The sequence below is a fragment of the Pseudochaenichthys georgianus genome, chromosome 8 (assembly GCF_902827115.2).
Source record: "Pseudochaenichthys georgianus chromosome 8, fPseGeo1.2, whole genome shotgun sequence".
Taxonomy (NCBI): Eukaryota; Metazoa; Chordata; class Actinopteri; order Perciformes; family Channichthyidae; genus Pseudochaenichthys; species Pseudochaenichthys georgianus.
The window spans coordinates 28,317,277-28,343,553 of record NC_047510.2 but is presented as its reverse complement, the minus strand read 5'-3'; the positions used below and the strand labels follow the sequence as shown (position 1 = coordinate 28,343,553).

The 26,277-nt window shown below is 42.9% G+C and overlaps 1 protein-coding gene across 3 annotated transcripts; it reads right to left on the bottom strand.

Moving 5' to 3' along the window:
• Positions 1–134: 134 nt before the first annotated feature.
• Positions 135–23,902, bottom strand: epn2 (epsin 2). 3 transcript variants are annotated; one of them, XM_034089462.2, is made up of 10 exons: positions 23,703–23,902; positions 14,668–15,448; positions 14,126–14,280; positions 8,866–8,978; positions 8,427–8,531; positions 7,941–8,067; positions 5,740–5,889; positions 4,597–4,689; positions 1,853–2,086; positions 135–1,229 (listed from the first exon to the last, which is right to left on the bottom strand). In XM_034089462.2, exons 2-10 carry the CDS (start codon positions 15,096–15,098, stop codon positions 934–936), a joined length of 1,704 nt encoding a protein of 567 aa, XP_033945353.2. In that variant the 5' UTR covers positions 15,099–15,448; positions 23,703–23,902; the 3' UTR covers positions 135–933. The 3 variants fall into 3 exon arrangements, with proteins under 3 accessions (XP_033945353.2, XP_033945354.2, XP_033945355.2); XM_034089463.2 differs by having other exon boundaries at positions 4,660–4,689; XM_034089464.2 differs by lacking the exon at positions 4,597–4,689.
• Between the last annotated feature and the right edge of the window lie 2,375 nt (positions 23,903–26,277).

The window sequence follows — 26,277 nt, the reverse complement described above, 5'->3', positions numbered from 1 at the left end:
CACACACACACACACACACACACACACACACACACACACACACACACACACACACACACACACACACACACACACACACACACACACACACACACACACACACACACACACACACACACACACACACACACACACACACACACACACACACACACACACACACACACACACACACACACACACACACACACACACACACACACACACACACACACACACACACGAGAGTAAAAACACATCTGACCATCTCGCATCCGTACTCCAGTGTGTATAAGTAAAACCCACTGGAATATACACAGTGTAAAAGTACTGAGATGTGCGCTCACTCAAACAAACAAACACACACACACACACACACACACACACACACACACACACACACACACACACACACACACACACACACACACACACACACACACATCGGCTGACAGGGCTTATAAAAGATTAGCTCTCAGGAGATAAGTTCCTGGCTTTAGTATGGGCAGACTCTCCTGTCACTCCACCACAGAAGAAGAAAAAAGGAGAAGGGGATGAAGGAGAGGAGACGAGTGAATAAAACCAGGACCGTGTGTGTGGGGGGGGGGGGGACGGGGGGACTGTCCCAACTCTGTAAACTGTAAACACCACTGCTACTCTGTAAGTCTGTAGACTGATGCAAACTGTTTGTGGTCATCAACATCAGCGTGGGATCAGTAATGGACACACAGGACTAGGCAGCTTGTAGCACTGAGACAAAGAGACGGAGACGGAGGGGTAAAAGGAGTGTGTTAAAGTGTGGGGGGGGGCAGGCTGGGACTAGGACCTGGCTAGGAGTTGGTTATAAAAGAGATAAATGAGATAAGACATCTCCTTGTTCATTTTTTTTTTAGCTTCTTAAGGAGCCAAAGTGGAAGAGAGAGAAAGAGAGGGAGGGGGTTGGTGGTCACCCCCTCACAAGAGGAATGGGTTGGTGGTCCCGGCCTGCTGCGACCCGGCCTGGGGGGGCATGCTCATCAGGGGCTGGGGCAGAGACATGGAGGCCTGCATCGCCGCGGGCAGCCCCCCGCGGGCCATGGGGACCATGGTGATGGGCTGGGCGGACGCCGGGGGGACGGACATGGGGTCCCCCATCCCGAAGCTGGAGGGCATGGGGCTGACCCGCATCTGGTTGAGGGTGGGGGGCACCGGCTGGGTCACCTGGAAGGGGTTGGCGTGGGCTGCTTGGGCGAGAGCTGGAGCAGCGACGCCTGAAGAGAGGGAGAAGAGAAAATATGTTTTGGTGCATGTAAATGGTCTGCAAAGGAGCTTCCCTGCCACACACTCCCTCCCTGCCCGAGACGCCTCCATTGGAATCCTTGTTTGATTCAGTAACATAATGACATCACTATGTAACACTTGCAGTTCTATTGGCTAGTGCCACAACATGGGATTTGTTTTAATGGCGATGAGAACATATAATAATAAGATCAAAGCTTTATTTGAAAACCTCAAATTAAAAGTAAACTCAAATGTTTTGGATTTAATAGAACTAAATGTTGATCTTTCTGTTACTTCAAAAATATGAATCAAACAATATACAATGATTATTTTAGCCCACAGCCATTTTATGAATCAGATCCTTTGTCTCTTGGAGTTTCCTGCTCGTTAGGGCAGGGTCGATGATTCAGCATTACACTGTGCAGATGGGCGTGTCTGTGTGTGTGTGTGTGTGTGTGTGTGTGTGTGTGTGTGTGTGTGTGTGTGTGTGTGTGTGTGTGTGTGTGTGTGTGTGTGTGTGTGTGTGTGTGTGTGTGTGTGTGTGTGTGTGTGTGTGTGTGTGTGTGTGTGTGTGTGTGTCCATGTCTCCAGTTTTGAGAACAACTCCCCCCACCTGCTGAAGCTAAGAAGGGGTTGATGACGGGCGCCGGCTGGGCTGGTTTGGTCACCAGAGAGTCCAGGTTGACCAGGGCAGCGTTGGGACCCAGGAAGGACTCGGGGGTCTTCCTGGTTGGGTTTGTGGAGCCGGACATAGACATGGAGGAGGGGAGGGGGTCAAAGAGGTCCAGACTGCTGCTGCTGGCCAGGCTGGCCTGGGAGGGGAGAGAGGAAGCTACGCCCCCGTTGCCTGGAGGAAGAGAGGAAGGGTTGCATTTCATTGATGATAAGCTGTGACTGGAATTCTCTGAGGGAACAAAAACACCGAGTCATCATGAAGACACGATTTATCATGTAAACTGCAGATACATTTATAATTGTGGGTAGAGTATAACAAAGCTATCACTAACACAATAAACCTTGATTTTGCTTAAATATGTTTTTATATTTGTGATACTGCTAGCTACACGGATTTGGCATTAAAACATGTCTTATATTACATTTAGGGAACCAAAATGTCGATAACCAAAATCTGAACCTAGATATCATCGTACATTTTGGATATCATAATATCGTAAATGACGTCTTTCTATGGTTTAACGGCCGCTTTACAGGAAATGCAATTTTCTAAAAGTCCCTGATTGATCTAGCTTTCTTATTATTTTCCTTTCTTTGCTTAGTCATTTAATAGACATTATGACGATTACTTTTTAAATGATCATTATGTAAATAATTTGTGAAAGCATTAAAGGTCAAAATCCTCACAATATCAGCGTATTTGATCAAACATTCATGATATTGAATTTTCTGAATATCGCCCTGCCCTAAATATATGTATTTATCCTTTTTTTTTTTTGCCTTGGACAACTCCAATCCGAGCTTTTACTTACACCAAACACAGCATCTACTTGAGCACTCACAATTACCGTGAAATAAAATAGAACTGATGCAATTAAATGATCAGAAGATGCGTTTACGATAGGCCACCAGAGGATGACAGCCGGCTTTATGCAGCAGCAGTCAGACAGCAGCGGAGACGCTCGTCGATGCACATGAACACACAAAGTCAGAGGCAACCAACACAAGAGGACATTTCAAAGAGGATAAATGTCTTCTTAAAAAACTCAAATGTAGTAGTAGCCAAACAAAGACTCATCATAAAAATCAGACAGGGGTGTGTGTATAAACTTAATACTGTAGATTTCAGAGCTGCTACACTGAAGTGTGTGTCCCAAGCCCTCAGGAAGTGCACCGGACTCTGAGGAAAATATTCGTTGTGGCCAAACGGCGGTACTACACTTCCGTATCAGTCGCTGGGCCCGAAAACACTTTTTCCCATTGACTAACATTGGGAAGAGACGTCTGTAAATCGTTGGATAACTTTTTTTAAACTAAATAAACTACACAGTATGAACATTTGTAGCCCTTATTAAAAACATTCGGTCCTCAAGTTGTAAAATGTGCTAATAACGTTATTCTGAGAGCATTATGAACGCCGTCTAACCCCCCGGTACGTTCATGTGATGTACAGTACTACATGCGTTTTACCTTTACCCATGGATGCACAATAAGAACGGTTTATATGAATGCTTTCGTGACGTTTCGCTCTATCAAAAGTTGGGCCATTTTGTCTCCATGCACCAATGAGCAACTCTCATAGGAATGAACGAGGCCCCGCCTCCCACGCTGTATCCAGTTCTTATTATACATCCATGGTGTGTCCTCTGTTCACCGTGGGATGACTTCTTCTGGGAGAAGTTTGACCTTGAGCCTATCAGTAAAGTGTTTGTGTTGAGCTATAGCAAAACTCCAATGTCCCCCTCCAGCACCGAGAGATTGACAAACCACATGAGAAAACACTCAAGACCTGTGCCAGACTGTTCACAGACCCCCCCCCCCCCCCCCCCCCCAGACCAGCCTGGACGGAGTTGTTCATGGGTTTGATTTAAAAATAAAATTGGAAAATGTATTCAACAGATCTAAAGGGGATTCTATGAACTGGATGGCACAGGTCTCACAAAGCATTTAGAGATAAACATCACACCGTACCAGTGATATGGGACCCAGAGGCGGAAGGTAACTTAGCACATTTACTAGTATTGTACTTAGGTGCAAATTTCAAGTAATTTACTTCTCCGCTACAACTTAGGGGGAGATGTATTTACTTTATACTCTACATTTTTTCTTTACAGCTTTTTTGTCTTGTTTTTAAGATGAAAATATATCTTGGAATGCATTAAATAAGCCAATTTCTTAAAACAGGAACAGCTTAGTTAATTAATCAATCAGCCAAATAACAACTTTAGGTAATTTTCCAAAAGTAATTATTGGGGTGTTTTTCATATATATTTAGATTTCTCTGCTTTTATTTTTAACACATACATATCGCTGATTATACGTACTTTCACGTAATCAACATTTCCAATGCAAGACTTTCTCTTGTAGCTGAGTATTTGTACAGTGTTGTATTAGTACTTGTACTTGTGTAACGGATCTAAATACTTCTTCCACCTCTGATGGGACCAGACCAGAGCGAACAGCAGGCGTCCATCATTCTGATCCAAATCTCAGCAGCTTTGATATTATTCCAGTGGACGCATCACCACCTCTGTGCTTGCTCTGGTCTGGTGGTATTTACATACAAAGACAAGACATGTGTGTGTGTGCCCCCGCAGAGACGTGGTGTCTGCAGAGGGGCTTCACAGAGGAAACACAACACAGACACCGTGGCATTAGAGAGACGAGGACAAGGGTGAGTACCAGTGGGGACAGAGGCGGAAGAGCGCAGGCTGTCAAACTCTGAGAAGTCCTCTTTAGACGTACCGTTGGATGCATTGTACAGGTCAAAGCTACCTGGAAGGGGACAACACACACACACACACACACACACACACACACACACACACACACACACACACACACACACACACACACACACACACACACACACACACACACACACACACACACACACACACACACACACACACACACACACACACACACACACACACACACACACACACACACACACACACACACACACACACACACACACACACACACACACACACACACACACACACACACACACACACCAAGTATGAATGAGTTTGGATCATTGGGAAACTAATATAGAACAATGAACACAATAAGGCAGAAAAACATGCAGATGTATATTTGTAACTAGGGATGCTCCGATCGCCAATTTCGGGGCCGATCGCCGGAATCAGTATCGGCCGATACCGATCGCCGATCCGATCGAGTGGGCGGGGCCTAAATGGAAGTTTTAAACATCACTTTCAATCTTCCATTTAAAGTGATGTTTAAAACTTCCATTTCCACTTCCAAAACCTACCAGTTTCACCCACTGTCTCTGCCACCTCCCTCCATGCCTGGTTCCTCCGGTTTGTATCCCGTTAATAGTTCTGGTCGTAAAGAACCGGGTGATTTGCTACCGTAATTTCTCGTTTGGAATATGAGGAAATTAACTGGTTCTCCCTGTGTGTGTGTTTCGTTCCGCTCACCGGTCCGGCGGGCGGAGCTGCAGGATTTCTGCTTCACACACGTTGCATACCGCTATTTTACTGTCTTTTTCGGACACCTTAAAATAATGCCAGACCGGTGAAGCCATTTTGGCTTGTTGTGCCGCACACAGAGAAAAGTGTCTTGTATTTTACGTCATGCGATCGGCTCTCACGATCGGCATGTTTAGAGAGCACCGATCGATCGGTAGAGAGTGAGTATCGGCCGATCTCGATCGGTGACCGATCGATCGGAGCATCCCTATTTGTAACGCAATTTCGTTAGTTGCATGCTAGCTATTTATTCATATGACATGTTTTTTGGAATGGAGAGAACTCAGAGAGAGAGAGAGAGAGAAACTATTTTCCCGGTGCTCACCTGTAATGGAGTTCTTGGGTCGGGTGGCGGAGCTCCATGGGTCGGCGGCAGGAGCGGAGTTAGCCGCCCAGGGATCGCTGCTCTTCATGGGGGGGACAGAGGGAGTCGCCCCCCATGGGTCCACTGGAGCTGCTGGCTTAGGTGAAGACCCTGCGGAGTGGGAGGAGAGCAGGAGGAAGGAGGTCAAAAGAGTCGTTTCATGCAGGTTCTGGTGGTAATGTATTTAAATCCTAATGTATTATAATTAGGGCTGTCAAGTTAACGCATTAATAACGCAAAAAAAATTAACGCCACAAATTATTTTAACGCGATTAACGCATGTGTATTTTTTTCCCTCAGCCGCCCCGTAGTTTCAGAGCGCCTTGAGTTTAAAATACCATCTACAAGCCGATGCTGACAGCCCCGCTCCTGCTGCCCGCTTGCAGCAGACCACACTTCCACGCTCACCGGCAGGCACCGACTGGCCATCTGGAGGACCGGGCGGGTGTGTGTATGCGTGGCCCGAGCGAGCGAGAGAGACCTTCCGTGCATTGTTGTTGTTAGCATCTGGTGCTAGCTAGCTGCGCTAACGGATATAAGGAGCTGTTTAAATGAAAACAGAGGAGCGACATTTCGCCACAACTGCGCCGAGCACTTGACTTTATGCAGGAAGCCAGACAGTGGGACATTGTAGGAGAAGTCAGCACACTCATGATTGCAGCGTCCAGGCAGCTCCCGTTCGAGCATATGCCTTGAGCTGCACATAGCTCCAACGACACACACACACACACACACACACACACACACACACACACACACACACACACACACACACACACCACACACCACACACACACACACACACACACACACACACACACACACACACACACACACACACACACACACACACACACACAACATACACACACCACACACACACACACACACACACACACACACACACACACACACACACACACACACACACACACACACACACACACACACACACACACACACACACACACACACACACACACACACACACACACACACACACAATTATGAGAATATGAGAAATATGAATATGAGAATATTTGTACCCTAATATGAGAATATTTGTCATTGTTCAAATGATAATAAACATTAGCATAAAGCATGTTTGTCCACTCATATGTTGATAAGAGTATTACAAACTTGGAAAATATTCCTCTAAAGGTACATTTTGAACAGATACAAAATGTGCGATTAATTTGCGATTAATCGCGATTAACCATTTTAATCGACTGACAGCCCTAATTATAATATTCTCTACAAGGAATAACTCCTTGAAAGTTTCAACAACAATAACACAAAAAGGTGAAAAAGAATTAGCTACGCCATACAAAGAAAATAACAGGGGATAATTAGACGATACAAATGTGACCAAATAATGAAAACAATAAGTCATAAAACATAATTAAAGATGTGTTATTAATATGGGTAAGGCTGCATGAATTGGAATAAATAACTCATTGTAATTATTTTAACTAATATTGCAATTGTGATATTGGAGGGAAGGACCATTTCTGAAAAACTATTCACATTAATACATCTTTTGAATTTAGTGTGCAACCCAAAAATACATTTTACATAGTTTTCCTTTACACATAAAGGTGTTCTTAGCTACTGTCTATTTAACTGCATGAGCAGACTTCTAAGTATTTTAAAAGGATCAGTCATGGAATAGGGAAGAATACATGTTTCTTAATTCTATCTTCAGCATGAACATATGCAGCTCCCCCACAGTCTCCCCCTCCCTCCTCCCCTTCACTAAATCTTCCTCTAACAACCCGCCCCCCCTCTGTGCCGTATAGCTGCTGAGCCAGTGGAGCAGCATTCCTATTTCACAAAGACTCACAGTGCTTTGAGCTGCAGGTGGAGAGCAGAGACGACACACACACACACACACACACACACACACACACACACACACACACACACACACACACACACACACACACACACACACACACACACACACACACACACACACACACACACACACACACACCCACACACACACACACACACACACACACAACACACACACACACACACACACACACACACACACACACACACACACACACACACACACACACACACACACACAAATCAACAAGGACAGTCAGTGTGTTAGACATAATCTGATGATTTCTAAAGAAGAGTGTGTGTACCATAAGTCTTCCAGGGGTCTTCTGGTGCGGCGGCGGCCCTGGCTCCGGCTGTGGCCCCTGCGCCCCAGGGGTCAGCGGTGGCACCGGGCTCAGGAACGACCATCAGATCCAACAAAGACGATTGTGGCTGGAAAGAGACGGAGAAAGTGAGCAGGAAACAAAACAAGAATGCAGACAAAGGAGGGAAAATGGGACCTTTGAGATGAAAAGGGATAAGATAGGGAAGAACAACATTCCAGCTGAAGACCATCTGTTGGTCGGCCATTATCCTGTTTAAACATACTGACGGTGGTCGTATCGTTGTGTGCCGAGATAAAACATGAGCCGCACTTTAGCCAGTTGCTACTCAGGCAGAATAACGATGAGTAAACTGGGGAGTGTGCTGCCAGTTTTCACTACGGCTCAGGAAGCAGCAGCAAAATACCTTTAATGAGCAGCGTCATGATAACGGAACAACAGTCACTTTAGTTTCCATGTGTGTTTTACCTCTTTCTTCCTTTTGGCCAGTTTGCCTGAATCAGGCCCTCCTTTCTTACTCTCCTCCAAGGCCATCTGTAGTCTCAGGTCGTCCCCTCTGCGTATGCGATCCTCCTGAGCACAGTTAGTATAATCAGCACATGAGCAACTTCTTTTTTATATGAAATAATATAACTAAACTAAAAACACAGAATGGTCTCAATATTTTTGACCTATTTATCCAAATACAAGTTCATGATAAAGGGAAAATGCCATTTAGCTGGTGGTGCAATATGCTTCTGAAGATTACAGTTTGTTGACCAAGAAAAACCCAGTATATTGAAAAAAAGATGCATTGGCAATGTGCGAGCTTTACAGGGTTTCAATGTGTTTTTACTGCACGTATTTCAACTTCTTTTTTTACTTCTTTTTTTTTATTCATCTTTAATTTATTTATGCGTGTGCGTACCTGCTCTGCAGCCTCCCTGCTCATGGCCAGAGCCAGTTGCAGCTGCAGCTCCTCCTCTCCGCTGGTCTGAGGTCTGGCCTGCTCCAGCTCTGAACCCGCGTTGGGAGATGTGGCTAAAACACACATTGAGAAGTCAGCATCACTGCTACACATCACATAGCCGTGTACGTACTATAATTGGGCTTAACAATTAAAGTCTGTGTGTTAATACTCAAAAACTTCCCCCAAAAAGACATGTCGTAATAATTACAATAATAACGTATTGTCTATTCGAGCAAGTCGTATTTAAATGACGTGTGTGCTGTATGCAGAATATATCAATTCAAAACCTTTATTTATCCAGGTAAAATCCCATTGAGATCAATGATCTCTTTTTCAAGGGAGACCTGCATCGAAAGTACAGTGTGTGTTGGAGGCATTCAGTGACCCTTAAGGGATGATAGGTCCACCCAGCTTATTGGATTAGAGCAGGCCATGTGGACGGACACACACACACACACACACACACACACACACACACACACACACACACACACACACACACACCCACAACACACACACACACACACACACACACACACACACACACACACACACACACACACACACACACACACACACACACACACACACACACACACACACACACACACATCGAATGGCATAGACGCATTTTTTATTGAAAATGGACCGTGTGTCTTCTCATTTGGAAAGAGTTACTTTGCTGTTTCCACGGGAACCATGATGTGGGAGGTGATGACAAGAAATGAAACCGTATGGAAATCATATATTACTATTACTATCCAGAATGATCACGTTTACCATGTCATGAATATTGAATTTTCAAGACAGACAAACAGTATGATGTACTTCTGCTTCATCAGTTCTGAAAATTACAGTTCCTTTCAGGTCTGTCTGCGGGTGTTCACTAAACCTATGCTTTCTCGGCCATAATTAAATGTTGTGTATGCAACTGTTCATATACAAAGCCATTGTATCCACTACTTAGCATATGCATTGGAAAGAAATGCCTTGTGCAGATTAGTCTTTGGCAATTGTTGGCCAGACGATTCCTCTCAGTCTCAAGAGTGCTTTAAGTTCTCCAACTTCGATTATAAACTTTGCTCCTTTACTTCTGCCATCTAATCTCTTTCTCTCTGCTCTGAAAACACACACCAGTCATGACATGCCTGCTGCTGCTGCTGCTGCTGCTAATGTGGACACTCCCAAACATACTCACTCAATACTCATCACACCATGATGATCTTTTGTATATTGTTACATCCGTTTCAGATTCTGAAAGCAAACGGGTGGAAAAAAGATGCATAGAAAGAAGCTTTAGTGTAGAGACAAAACAACAACACTGACACAGATATGATTTAGGGAAACGATGACGGTGAGTTTCACTACAACTAACTTTAAAACCTCTTTGGCAAACATCCTCCGGTCCTATCAGGAAGCAGACATCAGAAGTTTTCTATTATTAAAACCGTGTAGATTTGCCGTAACCAGTGTTTCCATGATGAGTAAATGGTACCAATCATTTCTTCTTAAAAAGGACGTTCCTTGAACAGTTAAAAGGCTTTCCATTCTTTAAAAGCTGTTAAACTTAAAACCTAATTATTCGGAGGTATGCCCTGAAAGATAAGTGGAGCCACAGCTGCCAAACAAAATAATCCTTAATTCCAGAGCTTCAGTTTAGAAGCAACAACAGTTCCTGTTTACTAACACAGCTTTGTGTCACGATCAGATGTGAAGATGTAAAGACTCCAGAAGTCCTTTTACTCTCAACAACATGGATGATGATCCTCCATGATGGCAGAGATGGAACGGTTTCTGGGTCGCGTGAGGACACAAGGATAAACTAGCTTAATTAAAAACACTTCTTGTCTCCTCTCCTGACTCCTGGGCTCACTAACTAGCTCCTTTCAGGCCCTATTATTCCGTAGTCCCATGTCTCCCAAGCTCGATCTCCAGGCTGTGTATCTCTTGGGAAATTGATCAGAAGAACGAAGGGTAAAGGTGTGTTTTGTTAGCTGGTGGGACTTGAGCCATTGCCTCAACTTCAGCTACATGTCTGCCTTAAATAGACAGGGACCACAGTGGCACTAAAGCCTACATAGGAAGACAATGGGACCCTGCAACTGATGTATGCTTTATCTAAACCATTACAAAACAGACGGAGAGATCTGTTCTTAGGGTCACACAAAGTGTGTACAATGCCATTTAGCAGCAACAAGTGCATTTATTCTATGATGTTCAGACATTTGCCAATATCTCCCATTTACATGTTTGATCGATGCGTTACATTCGTCTATCAACAGAATCGCTTTTCGTCTCTCCAAAAACAACTGCAAGGCAAAAGAAGACTTAAACAACAGTTTTCAACCACTAATGCAAAAGAAAGACCGAACTGCCAACACAATAAAGGACAGGAGCGAGTCAGAAAGACAAATAAACAAAACTCAAGTCCAACTAAAACACAACAGTTTGCCCACCACTGTGGGAATGGACCATATAAGGATAATCACAATTTCTTTGCATTCCTCACGGAAAAAGCTGGGCCTGCAGAAACAGGCATTTTGAAAAAGCTACTCTCCTAGGTCTACCGTTTCCTACTCTTGTGTGTGTTAGCTGTTAGTTCCAGTAATCACTTGTCTATCATTTCAATTTTCTGCAAGTTATGTTTTATCTCTTGGCGAATAAGCACAACACTGATATTAAACCAAAGCGTAATCCTCCAAACCCTTCAGTCAAAGCCACGTTTTTAAGTGCAGCATGAGTATTGGGGAAAGTGAAATGGGCGGATGACCACCAGTGTATAGGATTTTTATCCTCGGGGTGTCTACCACAACATCGGCAACGCGCAGCCTCTTGTCTGCTTAGTTATAGAATGAGGAGGCTGCTAGGAACCTGGTGATTGGGGCGGCTTCTTAATGTAAATTTTTAGGAAGGAAGCATGTTGCATGTAAAGAAAGGGGATCACCAGTCAGAAGAATGAGGAACAACTAAAGAGGAATGAATGAATAAAAACTCTTTTGTATAGAGTTTGGTGTTCCACAGAGAACATACTTGGGGCCCTGGAGCTTTTACTCCGATAAGACAACGTATAGAAACAGCACTTCATCAAGCGTGTTGACTTGGATTAGGTGAACTGCTTGAACTCATAATGGGATTTAAAAGCAATTAACCATGTTAGCTTGTGTACTGAGGTGAAAGGGAGTCATTGAACTATAAACAAAAAAACAGAAGTGAAACCTGCCTTTATCTTTGGCTCATTAACCTCAGGGAAACTACAGCCTAAATAAATATGTGCTTAGTCGTTGGCACACAAGCACACATTAGCCCTAACGCGGTGTAATCATATCATTGTAAATCAGAACAATTACATTTATTGGAGCAAGCCAGTTCCAACTTTTTTAGATTATTTGGGGTCAGGTGGGTTATGCTAGGTAAACACCAACAGTCCCACTTGCATTCACACACTGTCTGGACAACAATATTTAAAACATTTCGACTGGAATGCCAAAAATCCCCCCTGAAAACGCCCACAGCGACAGGCCAGCCTCACCCCTATTGGCCCGGCTCTCCTTCAGTTTTCTCAACTAATGAGTCAGCTGCCTGAGCTTCCGTCTCTGGGCCCCACGCTCAAGCATAACGCACATGCAGGAATATGGGACAGAGTAAAAGATGAACACACACTCAATGAAACACACACACACACACACACACACACACACAAAGGACTAGGGGTCAGAGGATGACAAGGAAAAGGGGCCATGGTTCACTTTTTCATTTCATCTTCTCCATTCTTCCCCTCTGTCCCGCTCTAAGTTACCCCACTTCCTGCCTGGGATTTATGTTTCTTTTCAACTCTACGCCTGTCTCCCTCCATCTTCCTTTCAAACCATTTGAAAACTGCTTCTATTATCTGTTAGAATGAGCTATTGGAAATAAAAAAAATTGTAGAAATGCAAGTAAAGAAACCCTTCCAGAGTGGGAGGGAGGAATGATGTGATATGGAATATTAAAGATATCAGACGAATGGATATATCATGCAATGGAGCAGAAGAGTGCATATGTAGAAAATAAACCACATTAGGGCTGCGCGATATATCGTGTCGTGACGATAATCGCGGTATGCGCATGCGCCATATTGACATCGCAGGACGTGCGATATTAAGTAGGCAAATTAACTCAAACACATCATGTTACAATTATTTTTGATGCTTGCTACAAAAGGAAAACTCGCGCGGCTCTCATGTCAGGGGTACTGGAGTGAGTGACGTGCAGGCTCTGCATGCACAGCAAACCACGAATCACAACCTCCTTGATCCGATCACAGCAGGATAACCGAGCTAGCTCAGCTTGTTGCTCTGATAACTTAAGATCCAGAAGTCCGTGACTAAAATCCTTCATCCGGTTAAATATTGTAAAAAAAATACCAATTGTATAGCATTAAAGTTCAAGAAAGGATGGTTTGCTGTCTTTTCTTCAATTCCTGTATTTTTTCATATCGCCATATATATATCGCAAGTGAAGAAAATATCGCAGTGTCAGTTTTTTTCCAATATCGTGAAGCCCTAAACCACGTCATTAAAAAAACACATTTATTTCTATTTCCCTCTTATTTTTCAAAGGTTAGCCAAATCAGGTTCCAATAACTTCTCTCTTTTCAGCGAGTGTATCTTAGTCTAACAAGAGATGCAAATATTGCACTGTCTGTCACTGTGTGTTACAAAATCTCTCCCTCTCCATGTCTCTGGAGGAGTGAGAGTATCAGTGAAAAGAGGAGCAGATTCCTCTGTCGCGTGAACGATAGAGACTGGAGGGGGTGAACTCTGTTTCCTCTTTCGTGTGTGTGTGTGTGTGTGTGTGTGTGTGTGTGTGTGTGTGTGTGTGTGTGTGTGTGTGTGTGTGTGTGTGTGTGTGTGTGTGTGTGTGTGTGTGTGTGTGTGTGTGTGTGTGTGTGTGTGTGTGTGTGTGTGTGTGTGTGTGTGTGTGTGTGTGTGTGTGTGTGTGTGTGAGAGAGAGAGTGTGAATGTGTGTGAGTGCTGAGGAATGCAGCCCTACTGCGGAACTGTGAGCAAGAGACAGAACAGGGGGAGGGGCAGGTTTCAGGATGTAGGCCAAAGTTTCACCAACTGGGACGCACAATACAGTATAATGGAATATTTGGTATCATATGTGCTTCTTACACAGATGAAACGAGCCGTGTGTGTGTGTGCAGCCTCTGTGGCGACTATAACGCAATACTCACAGCCATGGTAGGAGGCAGGTGAGCCCTCCGACCTGCCGTACTCTTCGCTGTAGGAGGTGGAGAGGTTAGGCTGAGACGAGCCTCGACCAAAACCCATCTGACTGCTCCCTGTGGACACCTGGGCCATGCGCTCTTTGGTCTTCAAAGCCTGAGACCTAGTAGGACGACAAATAAAACACAGTATCAGCTACTGAACAATAATCTTGTCTTAACTAAGATTCTTCTAATCCTCCGTGTGACGTCCAAAAAGACAACGTAAGCATAAGGTATTAAAAGAAAAGGGGAAATAGTCTTTAGAAGTTGACATTTGCACGAGTGAGACGAAGTCTATTTCTAAAACAGCCATGAGAATCAGGATTTTAAATAGTTCCCAAAAAAAAATCATGAATTAGAATTAAACATGCTGCCAAACAAATGGTGAATGTAAAAAAAGTTGGGCACAGGCTTTTCCAATAGGACATAATAACGTGGCATGATTACAGGCTTATTGCAAAAGTCAACCCCTAATATTTCTGAGTTTTTGATTAAAAAAAGTGTCTTACCTCTCTCCTTTGAGGCGCTCCTCGTCTTTGAGTAGGACCACCAGCTGCTTGCTCTTCTCCCTGACGTTGATGCCCTGGTCCTTGCCGTCTCTGTCGATAAACTGGAAGTCCTTTAGGGTCTGGATGGCGAAGATGTTCTCTTTGCACTGCAGCGCCACTCGCTCTGAGCCCGTCTTGATCAGATAGTCGAGCAGGGTGAGCGCCTTGTAGACGTGGCGCCAGTTCTTGCCGTGGTCGTTGAGCCGCTTCCAGATCATGCTCATGATCTCGCTGAAGGCGACCACGTTGTAGGTGAGGTCGGCGATCTCGGACATGAGCGAGGACGACGGGCCCCAGGGGTCGTTGGAGGTGGACTCTCGGACTTTCTTCTCTGCGTCCGAGTAGTTGTTTACCATGTTCTTCATCTGCCGGCGAATGGTGGAGCTCGGCATGGTGGCGGTGGAGATGGGACAAGTGGGAAGAAATAAAAACGTACACTCTCACACAGGAGAGAATCTATGACCCCAAAAATATTTAGGTAGAGAACACAGCGGGTGTATACGTGTTTGTGTGTGCTTCAGGTGAAGCTCAAGTTATGTGTCCGTGCGCCTGTGTCCTTTCTCAAGGCACGGCGGTGGCGTGTGCACGAAAATCTTCTTGTGTACAGCGCTGTGTGTGTTGTGTATGTTTGTTTATGAGGCTTCGCCAGGCCAGTGCAGTGTTCCTGAGTCCTCCAGAGCAGCGTCTGTTAAAACCATCTCCACACACACAGTGCTGGCTGCACATGTGTCCACGCCATCACCTGGAACAAACAGACAAATACCAGGTTAGTGGAAGGAAAAAGACATTTGAGAAAGATAAGAGAGGTAAGAACAGAGGAAAATGGTAGACAAACTAAAGAGCAAACATTACAAAACGTCCTTATTATTATAAGTTGCACATTAACTGCCTACATTGTGTCTCTACAACAAAAACTTGATGTTGTATGCCAATAATATTATGAATCCAAAACCCTTAAATATTTGATTCAACCTACCTTTCTTAAGGAAATATAGGAGATACACATGTTTTCATCAAAACTACGAAAATCTGGTACAGTCAGAGCCAGGGCTAACCAGTGACTTCCTTAAAGATTATGAACAAAGAAATCGAAAATATCATTTGTATTTATATGAGCAGCTGTAGGGCCTTCCTTTCTGAAACTAGACCAAACAATGTTTCATGCTTTCATACTTTGATAAGCAATTTCCATGCCTCCTTCTTATTAACTGGGGCCGGGTGGGTTTTCCACTGTTGTTATCTCACTCAGTTTACAGTAACCCGACTGAATTTCAAATTACAAGGCAGGGTTGTTGAACATGAATAACATAAGAGCAGGCAGGTCTGTGTGGTGGTTAAGTTGCGTATTGGGTGGGCTTGGAGGGCAAGAAATAGGAGCAAAGATCGCAGGACACTCAAAGAAAACGCAAGATTGGTGGGAATAAAATAGAAGATCAATGCGACGGAAAAAAACATAAAATAAATGTTTAAAGAGCATAAACAATAAAAAGAAAATACAACAATTGTCTGAGTCTCAAAAGATAATCAAATAATGTGGTGTGATTCTTTTCTTACGATACTGCGAAGAATAACCTCAATAACAACATGGTTTGTTGTTGCCAGCTTTGTGGAAAATGTACCACTCAGTAGCACAAAGTAATAGCAAATTTTAGCAGAGCTGGAATTAATGTTTTCCTTATTTATAATTCTCAAGCAATTCAGTATTTAACGAGCCTTTATCGAGGCTCTTCCCTATAACGACAGTCATTATGAGAGACGCCAGAACACTGAGTGAGTGAAAATGTGTTTCCACCCTTTGGTGGGTGTCAGGAGAAATTAAGCAATTGCAGTCAGATGAAGAATACACGAGTGACTCGTCAGTCCTGTTTCTATCAGATCAGCAGCACAGATACGAATCACTTCCTGACACTCACCAGTATGGAGAGATTGTAGCGATTCACAGCTGTGTGACCACCTACAGATTTAATTTCCATATGCAAACTCTCTAAAGCATGAAGAAGTCACTTTACTGTGAAGTTATGAAGCACATATTTACCGTTTATGCAGATTCTGTTTACCAAGAGGTGTGGCTTATGTTAACATGGTATGGTACGCTTGGACAGAACAGTTCATTCCAATGAGCAAGCATCTGTTTGGCTTGGTCATTCAGGCAGATTAGTATGTTGATGATGTTTATGAAAACAAGATCATTGAGATAAAACGATGATGATGCATTCTGTTTCACAATGATGCTTTCGTGTTGTTTAGTGATAAATCCAGCACAACTTTTTCCTCTACTCAGTGCGGGCTGGCCCTCGCTCGGTGCATTTCCTCCGCAGCGGTGCAGCCCATCCAGCGCTAGGTTGGCTCAGGAAGGCTGCAAATGAAGGTGGGTGCAGTGCATGACATGGATCTGATCGATATGGACATAAACGCGAGTGAAGTCTAATCTGACGGGAGAGAGAGATCAGCTGCTGCTGATGAGTCGACATGCAGCGGTGAGCGGACAAAACACACACTTCAGGTTAGAATATCACACGTAGCTATTTTAATTACCTCTCAAACTACCGTAACTAGTTATAGATATGTTTAGTTTCACTGTCGGGTCACTCATTACTGATCCGCCAGCTGCATGATACTGGCATAATAGATTGCCCGATCGGGCAACCAGCAGGTGAGGCTTCATTGCCCGAGCTAAATACTAGAAGTCCTTAATGTCGAGCCCTGGGGTGGCAGGCACAGTTGTGAGCATTGCACCTAAACGTACTGGCCGCCTTTTCCCCGTTGCTACTTCAATCTGAAGTGCACTGCCCTCAGTGCTTTAGGGGTATGGGGTGTGGTCAGAAGCCGGTCAAGCCGTCTTAAAACCCCAAACTCCGTCTCCTTCACCATGTGGGAGTGACTTTTTTGATTCAGCTTAATCACGATTCATATCTACAACAGCCAATTTGTTTATGATTAAATTGTTAACTCCACAAAGTTGTTTACAAAAGCTCTTGATATATCTAGCGTCTTAACTTGGCTCTCAAGGTGCACTGGGTGATGCAATGTGTAAATAATTGTTAACTAAATATTGAGGATAATAAATGAATGTAACTGATTAGGATGTTTTGCCTCGCGTATTCTACACCCACTAGTGCCATAAAACATATTGTCGTAGTTAGACACATTTACATCACCTGACTGCACCCTCACCCAATCCTTTTTTAAATGAATCCTTTTTTCTGAATAAGGATCCGTTTGTGCCCACTGTTGCTCAGACTACCATCTAGACCCGAGATGACTTATCCTATTCAGTAATCTGATCCCTGCGCCAAGCGTGTACCGACCTGCCCCACAACCTCCTGCTTTCATTACCAAGGGACGGGTTCTAGAAGTGATTAGCAGTCTATACAGACTCTGTGGTGAACGCAACACAATTTTTCAATTTCAAAAGTAGCAAATGGCTATGAAGAGATGTACACACTTGTATGCATTTGTTTCAAGGAACTTCCTGCCGAGCAATGCCATGGAAAGACAGCTGGGGTGGACGAGGGTGAGGAAACGAAGAGGAGCGTGCGACTGTGTTGGGGGGGGTAAGAAAACAACTTGGCACATCCCCTAAATTGACTAAACGTTAGTGAAATGTGATTCCTGTGGAGCGTGACCCCAAACTTTCCCTCGTCACCCTTCTCCCCCCCACTCCTCACCCTGCATCCGCATGAATACTGCTCAGACCTAATGACACATCTGCTGCTATAATCACCTATTCACCCATAGCAGACAGGAGGAAGAGAGGAGAGTCTGTCTGGTCCATCCAAGCCCCCCCCCACACCTCCTTCACACCCCGGAAAAAAAAAACCCACAAGGCACTGTTGGCCCGCCTTCCTCCAGCCCTTCTGTGCTTAGATCCCCCAAGGTCCAGAAGAGACAGCACACAAGACACGTGTGTGTGTGTGTGTGTGTGTGTGTGTGTGTGTGTGTGTGTGTGTGTGTGTGTGTGTGTGTGTGTGTGTGTGTGTGTGTGTGTGTGTGTGTGTGTGTGTGTGTGTGTGTGTGTGTGTGTGTGTGTGTGTGTGTGTGTGTGTGTGTGTGTGTGTGTGTGTGTGTGTGTGTGTGTGTGTGTGTGTGTGTGTGTGGAAATATATCCTTTCAGGCTTCATTATGTCTCAAAGATATTTGACTTTCTTTTCTTTTATATTCAACATTGTTATCTCTACATACTAAACCTATATTTTCTTTTAATGCATGTTGACTTTAACACATTTTGCTGTCTTTTCTGGCATCAAGTTCATGTAGAAATGCTCTAGTGAAGGCATGAGAAGGACAGTACTGTAGCATCAGCAGGAAACTGAACTGCAAATACCAAATAAGATGGGCTCAGTTCAGAGTTGACGCCAGAGTTTTTAAAAGGAGATAAACTACTTTGTTATTGTACGTCATTGCAAAAAACATTAGAAAGGAGACATTTGTTCCACACAGAACAACACGGTGTGCACTATTACACAGTAATCTAATTCCAATTCATAAAAACTGCTGGATCCTGTTTGAACCAAATAAGATACTGATTGCACTATTATCAGATATTTGATCACAAAAAAATAACTACAATATAATTTGGTACTATTACGTTTACATTAAAAAAAAATCAAAAAAAATGTTTTACGTGCCAGCATATGGGCTATCATTACAATATATGGGGGGACATTTTGCCTGGGTCAACTAGCAAAGTCATTTCTATCAATAAGTGAATAAAACAGACCAAACACAATTATTTCAAGTTTATAGCAAATGCATGTCCTTCTATTGTTGCTCATCAACAGGTTCAATTCCTTGCTGAACTGTAAATCGATGTATTGACCAGAGGTACTTACAACATTAGGACCTGATCTGCAGGAGTGTTATAATCACAGCATGTTTGATGAATCACATCAACGACTTAAAGTTTGATCCATTTCCAATAATTCTTGATGCTACAAGTACGTCAGCCAAAACAAATGCCGAATCGCACTTGATTTAAAACTGAAATCTCAAACTGTGTTAGTGAATGACCTACATATGAATTACAGAGCACTAGGGGTGTAACGGTACACGTACCCGTACCGAAATTATTCGGTACGGGCCCTTCGGTTTGGTACACGTGTGTACCGAAGTGTACCGAACGAATATAACGTTAAACGTAAAAAATTGAGAACGTGAACAACTTCTTGGAAGTAATCTCAGGTGCTGCGTCGCAGCATTCAGAGTAATTTGCTCCCATTGTGTTCAACGCGCCATAGAGCAAACAACTCATTTCATTGGACGAGCTGGTCAGAGGGATGCGTTCAATGTAGTCAGTAATTTGAGGAACTGTCGAAATGGCGAACGCAGATAAAGTTGAGCTCGAAAATCCTCCAGCATCATTGAAGTCTCCGGTTTGGGAACATTTTGGTTTCGCAGTTACGTACAAGGATGACGGACAAAGACAGGTGGACCGAACCAAAGCTGTTTGTCGGCATTGTTCAACTACAATTGGTTACGCGGCTGGCAATACATCAAGCTTGCACACTCATTTGAAAAGGCATCACCCGAACGTGAATATCACCGGTACCAAAAGACTGAAGTGCAAACCCAACTCCCACTAGCATTTTAGCCTCCACCACTCGCAAAAACATCAGACCGAGCCAAAGCTATTACAAACGGCAAATATCCTTATGTTGCCATGTTAGCAAAGCGCTACCTGGCTGTATCTGCTACCTCTGTCCCTAGCGAGAGGGTGTTCTCCACGGCAGGAGACATTGTTAGTGCCAGCAGATCTGCCCTTTCGGCAAGCAATGTGGACAAGTTCATCTTTCTTTAAACAACATGAAAATACAATAACAAGCAAGTCCTAATGTCAAACTGGCTGCTTAGGTAGTACAGTTCAAATACAGATGATTTCAGTTAATCGAAAAGCTGCACCTTAATGTTTATTTTATTATATATTTATTTGAGTGAATATTCACAGTTTAATAATAATTAAAAACCCAAATCTAATAGTTTATGTTTTGTGAGTAGGCCTACTAGTACAGTAAAGTTCAAATACAGATTATTTCAGTTAATCGAAATGATGCACCTTAATGTTTGTTTTATTATATTTTGTATTTATTTGAGTGAATACATTATTCACAGTTTAATAATAATTAAAAAAAAATATGTTATGTTTTGTGATAATTTTCTGCTGTACCGAAAACGTACCGAACCGAACCGTGACCTAAAAACCGAGGTACGTACCGAACCGAAATGTTTGTGAACCGTTACAGAGCACACAAACCCTACAGAGCACACAAACAGTATGATGTGATGCGACAGTGTACAAAAAAAAAGAATGCAAATAATCTTACCAGGGTCTGTGTCGTCATACACTCAAGATTTGGATTGTGGGGCGGACAGATGAGACGACAGAACCGCATTGGTGCGAATGCAAATATATGCCAGACTAGAGGCCATAATAGAAACATGTTATGAGACTGAGGACAAGCACAATGTGTGAGACAATGCCACAACCTACAGTCGGTAAAGTGGTGCAGGATTGAGTTCTAAGCCCAAAAATGGGTTAGCATTTTAGTAATCCTTGTCAATGGTTTTTCAATTTGTTTTTAGTTGGATGCTTAAAATAAGGTCTGTGTTTAACTCAAGCTTACAATGATTTTTTATTTAGTACTACAACATTAAATACATCAGTAATACCCCACTTGTGAATGCCTGAAGCTTGTATGCGTCTTCAAAACAGCAGTTGCTTACAAGAGACTAAATATTACTACCAAACATCATCACACAGAATACTAGTCCCCCTTTTGCTTAGCGGTTGTGACGTTCAGTCAGGCAACCATGTAGTTTGTTGGGAGCATTACGTAAGCAATAAAACATGAAAGTGGCATAAACGTCTGTTTGCAAGTGATCTTATTTGTTTGCTATATTCCAAAAGAAAAATCCCAATATCTTTTGCTGAAGGAGCCCCTGCAATACTTAACTCCGGGCTGGCCATTAAAATACGTCATCACTGCACCACTCTAAATAAAAGTCCACCACTGTCTGATGCAAGAGCACAAGCTAGATCTGTCTTCTCTGTGTCTCTGTGTCTGTGTGTGTGTGTGTGTGTGTGTGTGTGTGTGTGTGTGTGTGTGTGTGTGTGTGTGTGTGTGTGTGTGTGTGTGTGTGTGTGTGTGTGTGTGTGTGTGTGTGTGTGTGTGTGTGTGTGTGTGTGTGTGTGTGTGTGTGTGTGTGTGTGTGTGTGTACAAAACCTAGGTAAACTGTGATGAGCATTAAGGGTTGAAAATATGTAGACCGAGAACAGGTCTACCGTGCCAGGCCCAAACAACAAGAGTAAAACTAATCTGGAGCATCTGGAGATAGAATTATTTCACAACCGGGTATGTGGTATACCCGGTATACCTGTATGTGTGAACCAATATCGTGCATTAAGAAAAAGAGTGTGCTACAGCTTGACATAAAGTTATCCAGCCATCCATTTACTTCCTTTAAACTGAATTTGAGTGCAACAACAAGCACCGTATAACAGTGATTAATCCACTAACACTCAACTACTCAAAGATGAAATGCTGTCAAGTCAAATAAAAAGTATATCAAGTCTAACCCGCACAAATCAACACGTGTTCAAAGACACTAGTGGCTGTCCTTAAGTTATGAGGAGCATTAAGGCAGAAGCAGTGAGGAGGAAGGAGAAGCCACCTTCTGATAAGCTTGTCACCCCGCCTTTTGTCCTGCTTGGCCGGCTGGGAGACAAAGCTAAATCAGGGAAGGGAGGCGGACGGTGATGATGCATCCGTCACCCACTGTTACTGACTGATCGTCCTGACGATAGACAAAGCCCTGCCCCTCTCAGGCCACGTTTAAATGGGCTCAGTGCAGCCCTGAATACAAAGCTTACACCCAAACCACAGGCTGTATGACCCAGACACAGGCATCTTCGACCATACCCCATAAACCAAACAAACCCTACAACTGTTCAGTGTCTGACAGCATAGTTGATGGCTTAATTGCCATTACGGATGGTCGATTGGAAACGGAGCAAGTAAACAGACAGCGCCCACATCGTAAAATAATTTATCATAAAATATCAGTAAAAGGACGTCAAGTTTTGCCCTGATGACTCACAATAGTATGACCCAACATAGTCGTTATCTATATTAAAGCATGGTGCCGTTGTAAAGGAAATACAAGTAATCAAACCGTCCCTTTACAAAAAGGAAACAAATCACGGCGTTTAAATGAACTGATGTGATTAGTAGCATATAAGCTAAAGAAGAGTTAGCTAACACTAGTAAGCCTCAATAATGTCCCTCTTCAAGCAATAGACCGGGTTGGATAGCGAAATAATGTTAAACGAAGAAGAAATCCAAGTGTGTGAAATGCTATTTTAATTCAGTCGTTTGAATAAATAGTCACCTCGTCGCTAACGGTTACCGCTAACCCTAGCTAGCAAGTTGAGTGCAAACTTGCAGCAAGTAACGTTAGTTGTCAGTAGCTAGCCAAATAAGCTAGCGGGCAACTTGCTTACAGTGTTTTACTTAGTTGAGTCTGGTGATTTGAAAAGCACAACAAAACTACATTTTGATTTAATATGTAGTTAGTCTTGTCACCAATTTGATTGTGTGCCCGTAGATATAACGGCTGACTAACATTCATTTATCATAAAAGATCAAAACTTGTCTTTGTAAAAAAAGTTGGATCAAAGCTAGCAAAGCTTATGTTAGGTTAGCCAGCGGCGTATCTCCTCACCCCTGTAGTTTGGCTTAAACATTCAACTGTTGATCACTCAGCATCTAGTGTTATACACAGCTTGTATGTTTGGGGATTTACAGGCAATCCCACACCAAGATACAGAACTATTCCGTTTAGCTAGACAGCCACTAGGATGCTAAGCTAGTTAGCAATCCTTCAAGCTAGCATCCAAGACGGGTGCTCGGTGGAGACATCACCAGAGCAAACAGGATTACAGGACACCCTGGAAAAAAACAAAACAACTCGACTGTCTTGAACGCCGACGTTAACTTACCATATATTTTGGGCTACCTCGGGTTCAACTTTTAGTCCAGGAAAATATACCCATAAACGAGTTTCTCCAAACCCAAGGGAAAAAATCAAGATAGAGTACTTATTCCGGCGTTCGGAGAGCTTGTTGCGCCTCCGCCTAGCTATGTGTTGCTAATGCTAAGCCAGCTAAAGCCAGGAGGCTACACGTATCTCCTCCTCCAGAACATGGCGGGCAGAGCGGGAGGGGGAAGCTGGGAAGGGTGTGACCAAGGCGGCTTTACTTGCCAGCGACACAGAAAGACCCTTTACTCCCGTCTGAAAACCAGTGGTGTAAAGTAACTAAGTACATTTACTCAAGTACTGTTCTTAAGTATCATTTTTGATGGAATTGTACTTTGAGTATTTCAAATGTTTGTGCTACTTTGTAGGCCTACTACCACACTAAAATTAAGAGGTGAATGGTGTACTTTACTGCACTACATGTGTTTAATACCTTTAGTTACTTTGCAGATTTGGATTAATAATGAGAAATATAAAGGACACTTAAATAAGATGTTAGTTACACTCAAGGAGTAACATTCAAAAGCTTCCCTGCAGTATTCAAGAAAATAGTAATCCTACTCTTATTAAGTACATTTCTACTTTTACTTAGAAGATCTGAGTAGCCTACTTCTCCCATCTTAGCTGAAAAGTATAGGCTAGTCATACTGCTCACAAAGTCATAATGTGAGGTGACGGCAACAGGGCAGAGCCGCCTTAATCATAATTCATATTTCCCAAGTGTTCACTGAAATGACATGCAACAGGATGGGCCTTGTTTCTTTGGAGTGTATAAAATGGCATGAAGGCTCACAGCAGTGCTTATGTCTCCTTTAGAATTTCAAATGACCTGGACACTCCTGTTATAACACATTAGCGTCTATTCTGTTTGAGCTGTAAGTGACTGAACAGACCTCTCAGGTTAATCAGGTTCTCCTCAAGAAACTAAATACTTATTTGTAATGAAAGCCACTGGGAATTACTTATGATGGCTAAGTAGTATACACACATAGCATCTTCTTAATGTGTGTGTGTGTGTGTGTGTGTGTGTGTGTGTGTGTGTGTGTGTGTGTGTGTGTGTGTGTGTGTGGGTGTGTGTGTGTGTGTGTGTGTGTGTGTGTGTGTGTGTGTGTGTGTGTGTGTGTGTGTGTGTGTGTGTGTGTGTGTGTGTGTGTGTGTGTGTCACAGCAGGTGTGTCCATACAGGCATAGCAAACATTGTAGGACAGCATTCCATCAGTCAGACTTGTTCATTGTCTCTTTGCAACCATCTCATAATTTGAATAGGGAGGAATGCATTCCCCCATATTTCTGAGTCACATGCATCACACACTGTTGTAATACTCAAATCAAGTTCTAAAAATAGGCTTTAAAAGTGTACAGTGAGCTATGAATAGTGAAGATGGAGAGTTTGATCCAATTGCTAAGTAGGAATTAAAACGTCAGAGTTTTACAGCATTGACAGGAAAGTTGCCAGCCCCTGGACCATGTTCATGGCCAATGTGGTGTCTGTAAACTGTATTTTCTTTCTATATATGCTGTGCCTTCTGGCTGGCTGGCAGTGACACGTTATTTTGGTCTTTTTCTAACCCTAAGCCAATTGTGATTGTAAGCGTCTGCATGAGAGAGTAAAAAAGAAAGACAGACTTGGATGTCATTGTGTTAACAAGCTGTTAAATACCTTTTATTTTTCAGCCACACTGGTTTTAAAGCTTTATATAAATAGAGCAGGCATTTGCAGGCAAAAATAAACAGATTATTAAAAAACTCGACCAAAACAGTATTTTCTGGCATTGATAGACCCCAAACCTTTTCACTAATGGATTATTCTCTTTCTTTACTGAGCTTTCTTTACATCAGTGTAGACCTAAAATAATCCACATTTAAACCACAACCTTCTTGAAACACACTGGAACAGTCAATATTTAGCCCAGATTGCCGAAGAGGATTATGTACCAAAGCTGGTTTGTTCAAGAACATGAGAGGTGACTGGAGGAGGGCATTATATATTTTGTTATGAATTATATAAATAAATATAACATACAAAATATATAATAAAATATAACATATTTTTCTTGAATCAGCTGGAAAAAAGCAATGGCACTAGCACAAGTGATAAATGCTCTCCTTTCCAGCATGTGACCAAAGGTAACCCTGGTCAGTCTGATAAGATCCTTTATTTTGCAAGCAGGACATTAAAAAAAAATAGCATTTAATGTCACCTTGACATATAAGATTATTTACCAACTCCTGACATCACCTTGTTTCATAGTTTTCTTATCTTGTCTGTCCGAGTGTTATCATACTCTCCTCTTTGCTTATTCAAGCCTGTCAAATCTGAATTGTGTTATTCCATTGGTTGAATGTAATGAAGTACATTTGCTCAAGTACAATGAAGTACAATTGTGAGGTTATTTTACTTTTCATTTTATGCTACTCCACTACATTTTGGATGTACATTTTGTACTCTTAACTCTGCTACAAGCGTCTTTGAGTTCTAGAGAAGCACTATATATAAATATTATTTATTATTATTATTATTATTTATCTGAGAGGTTT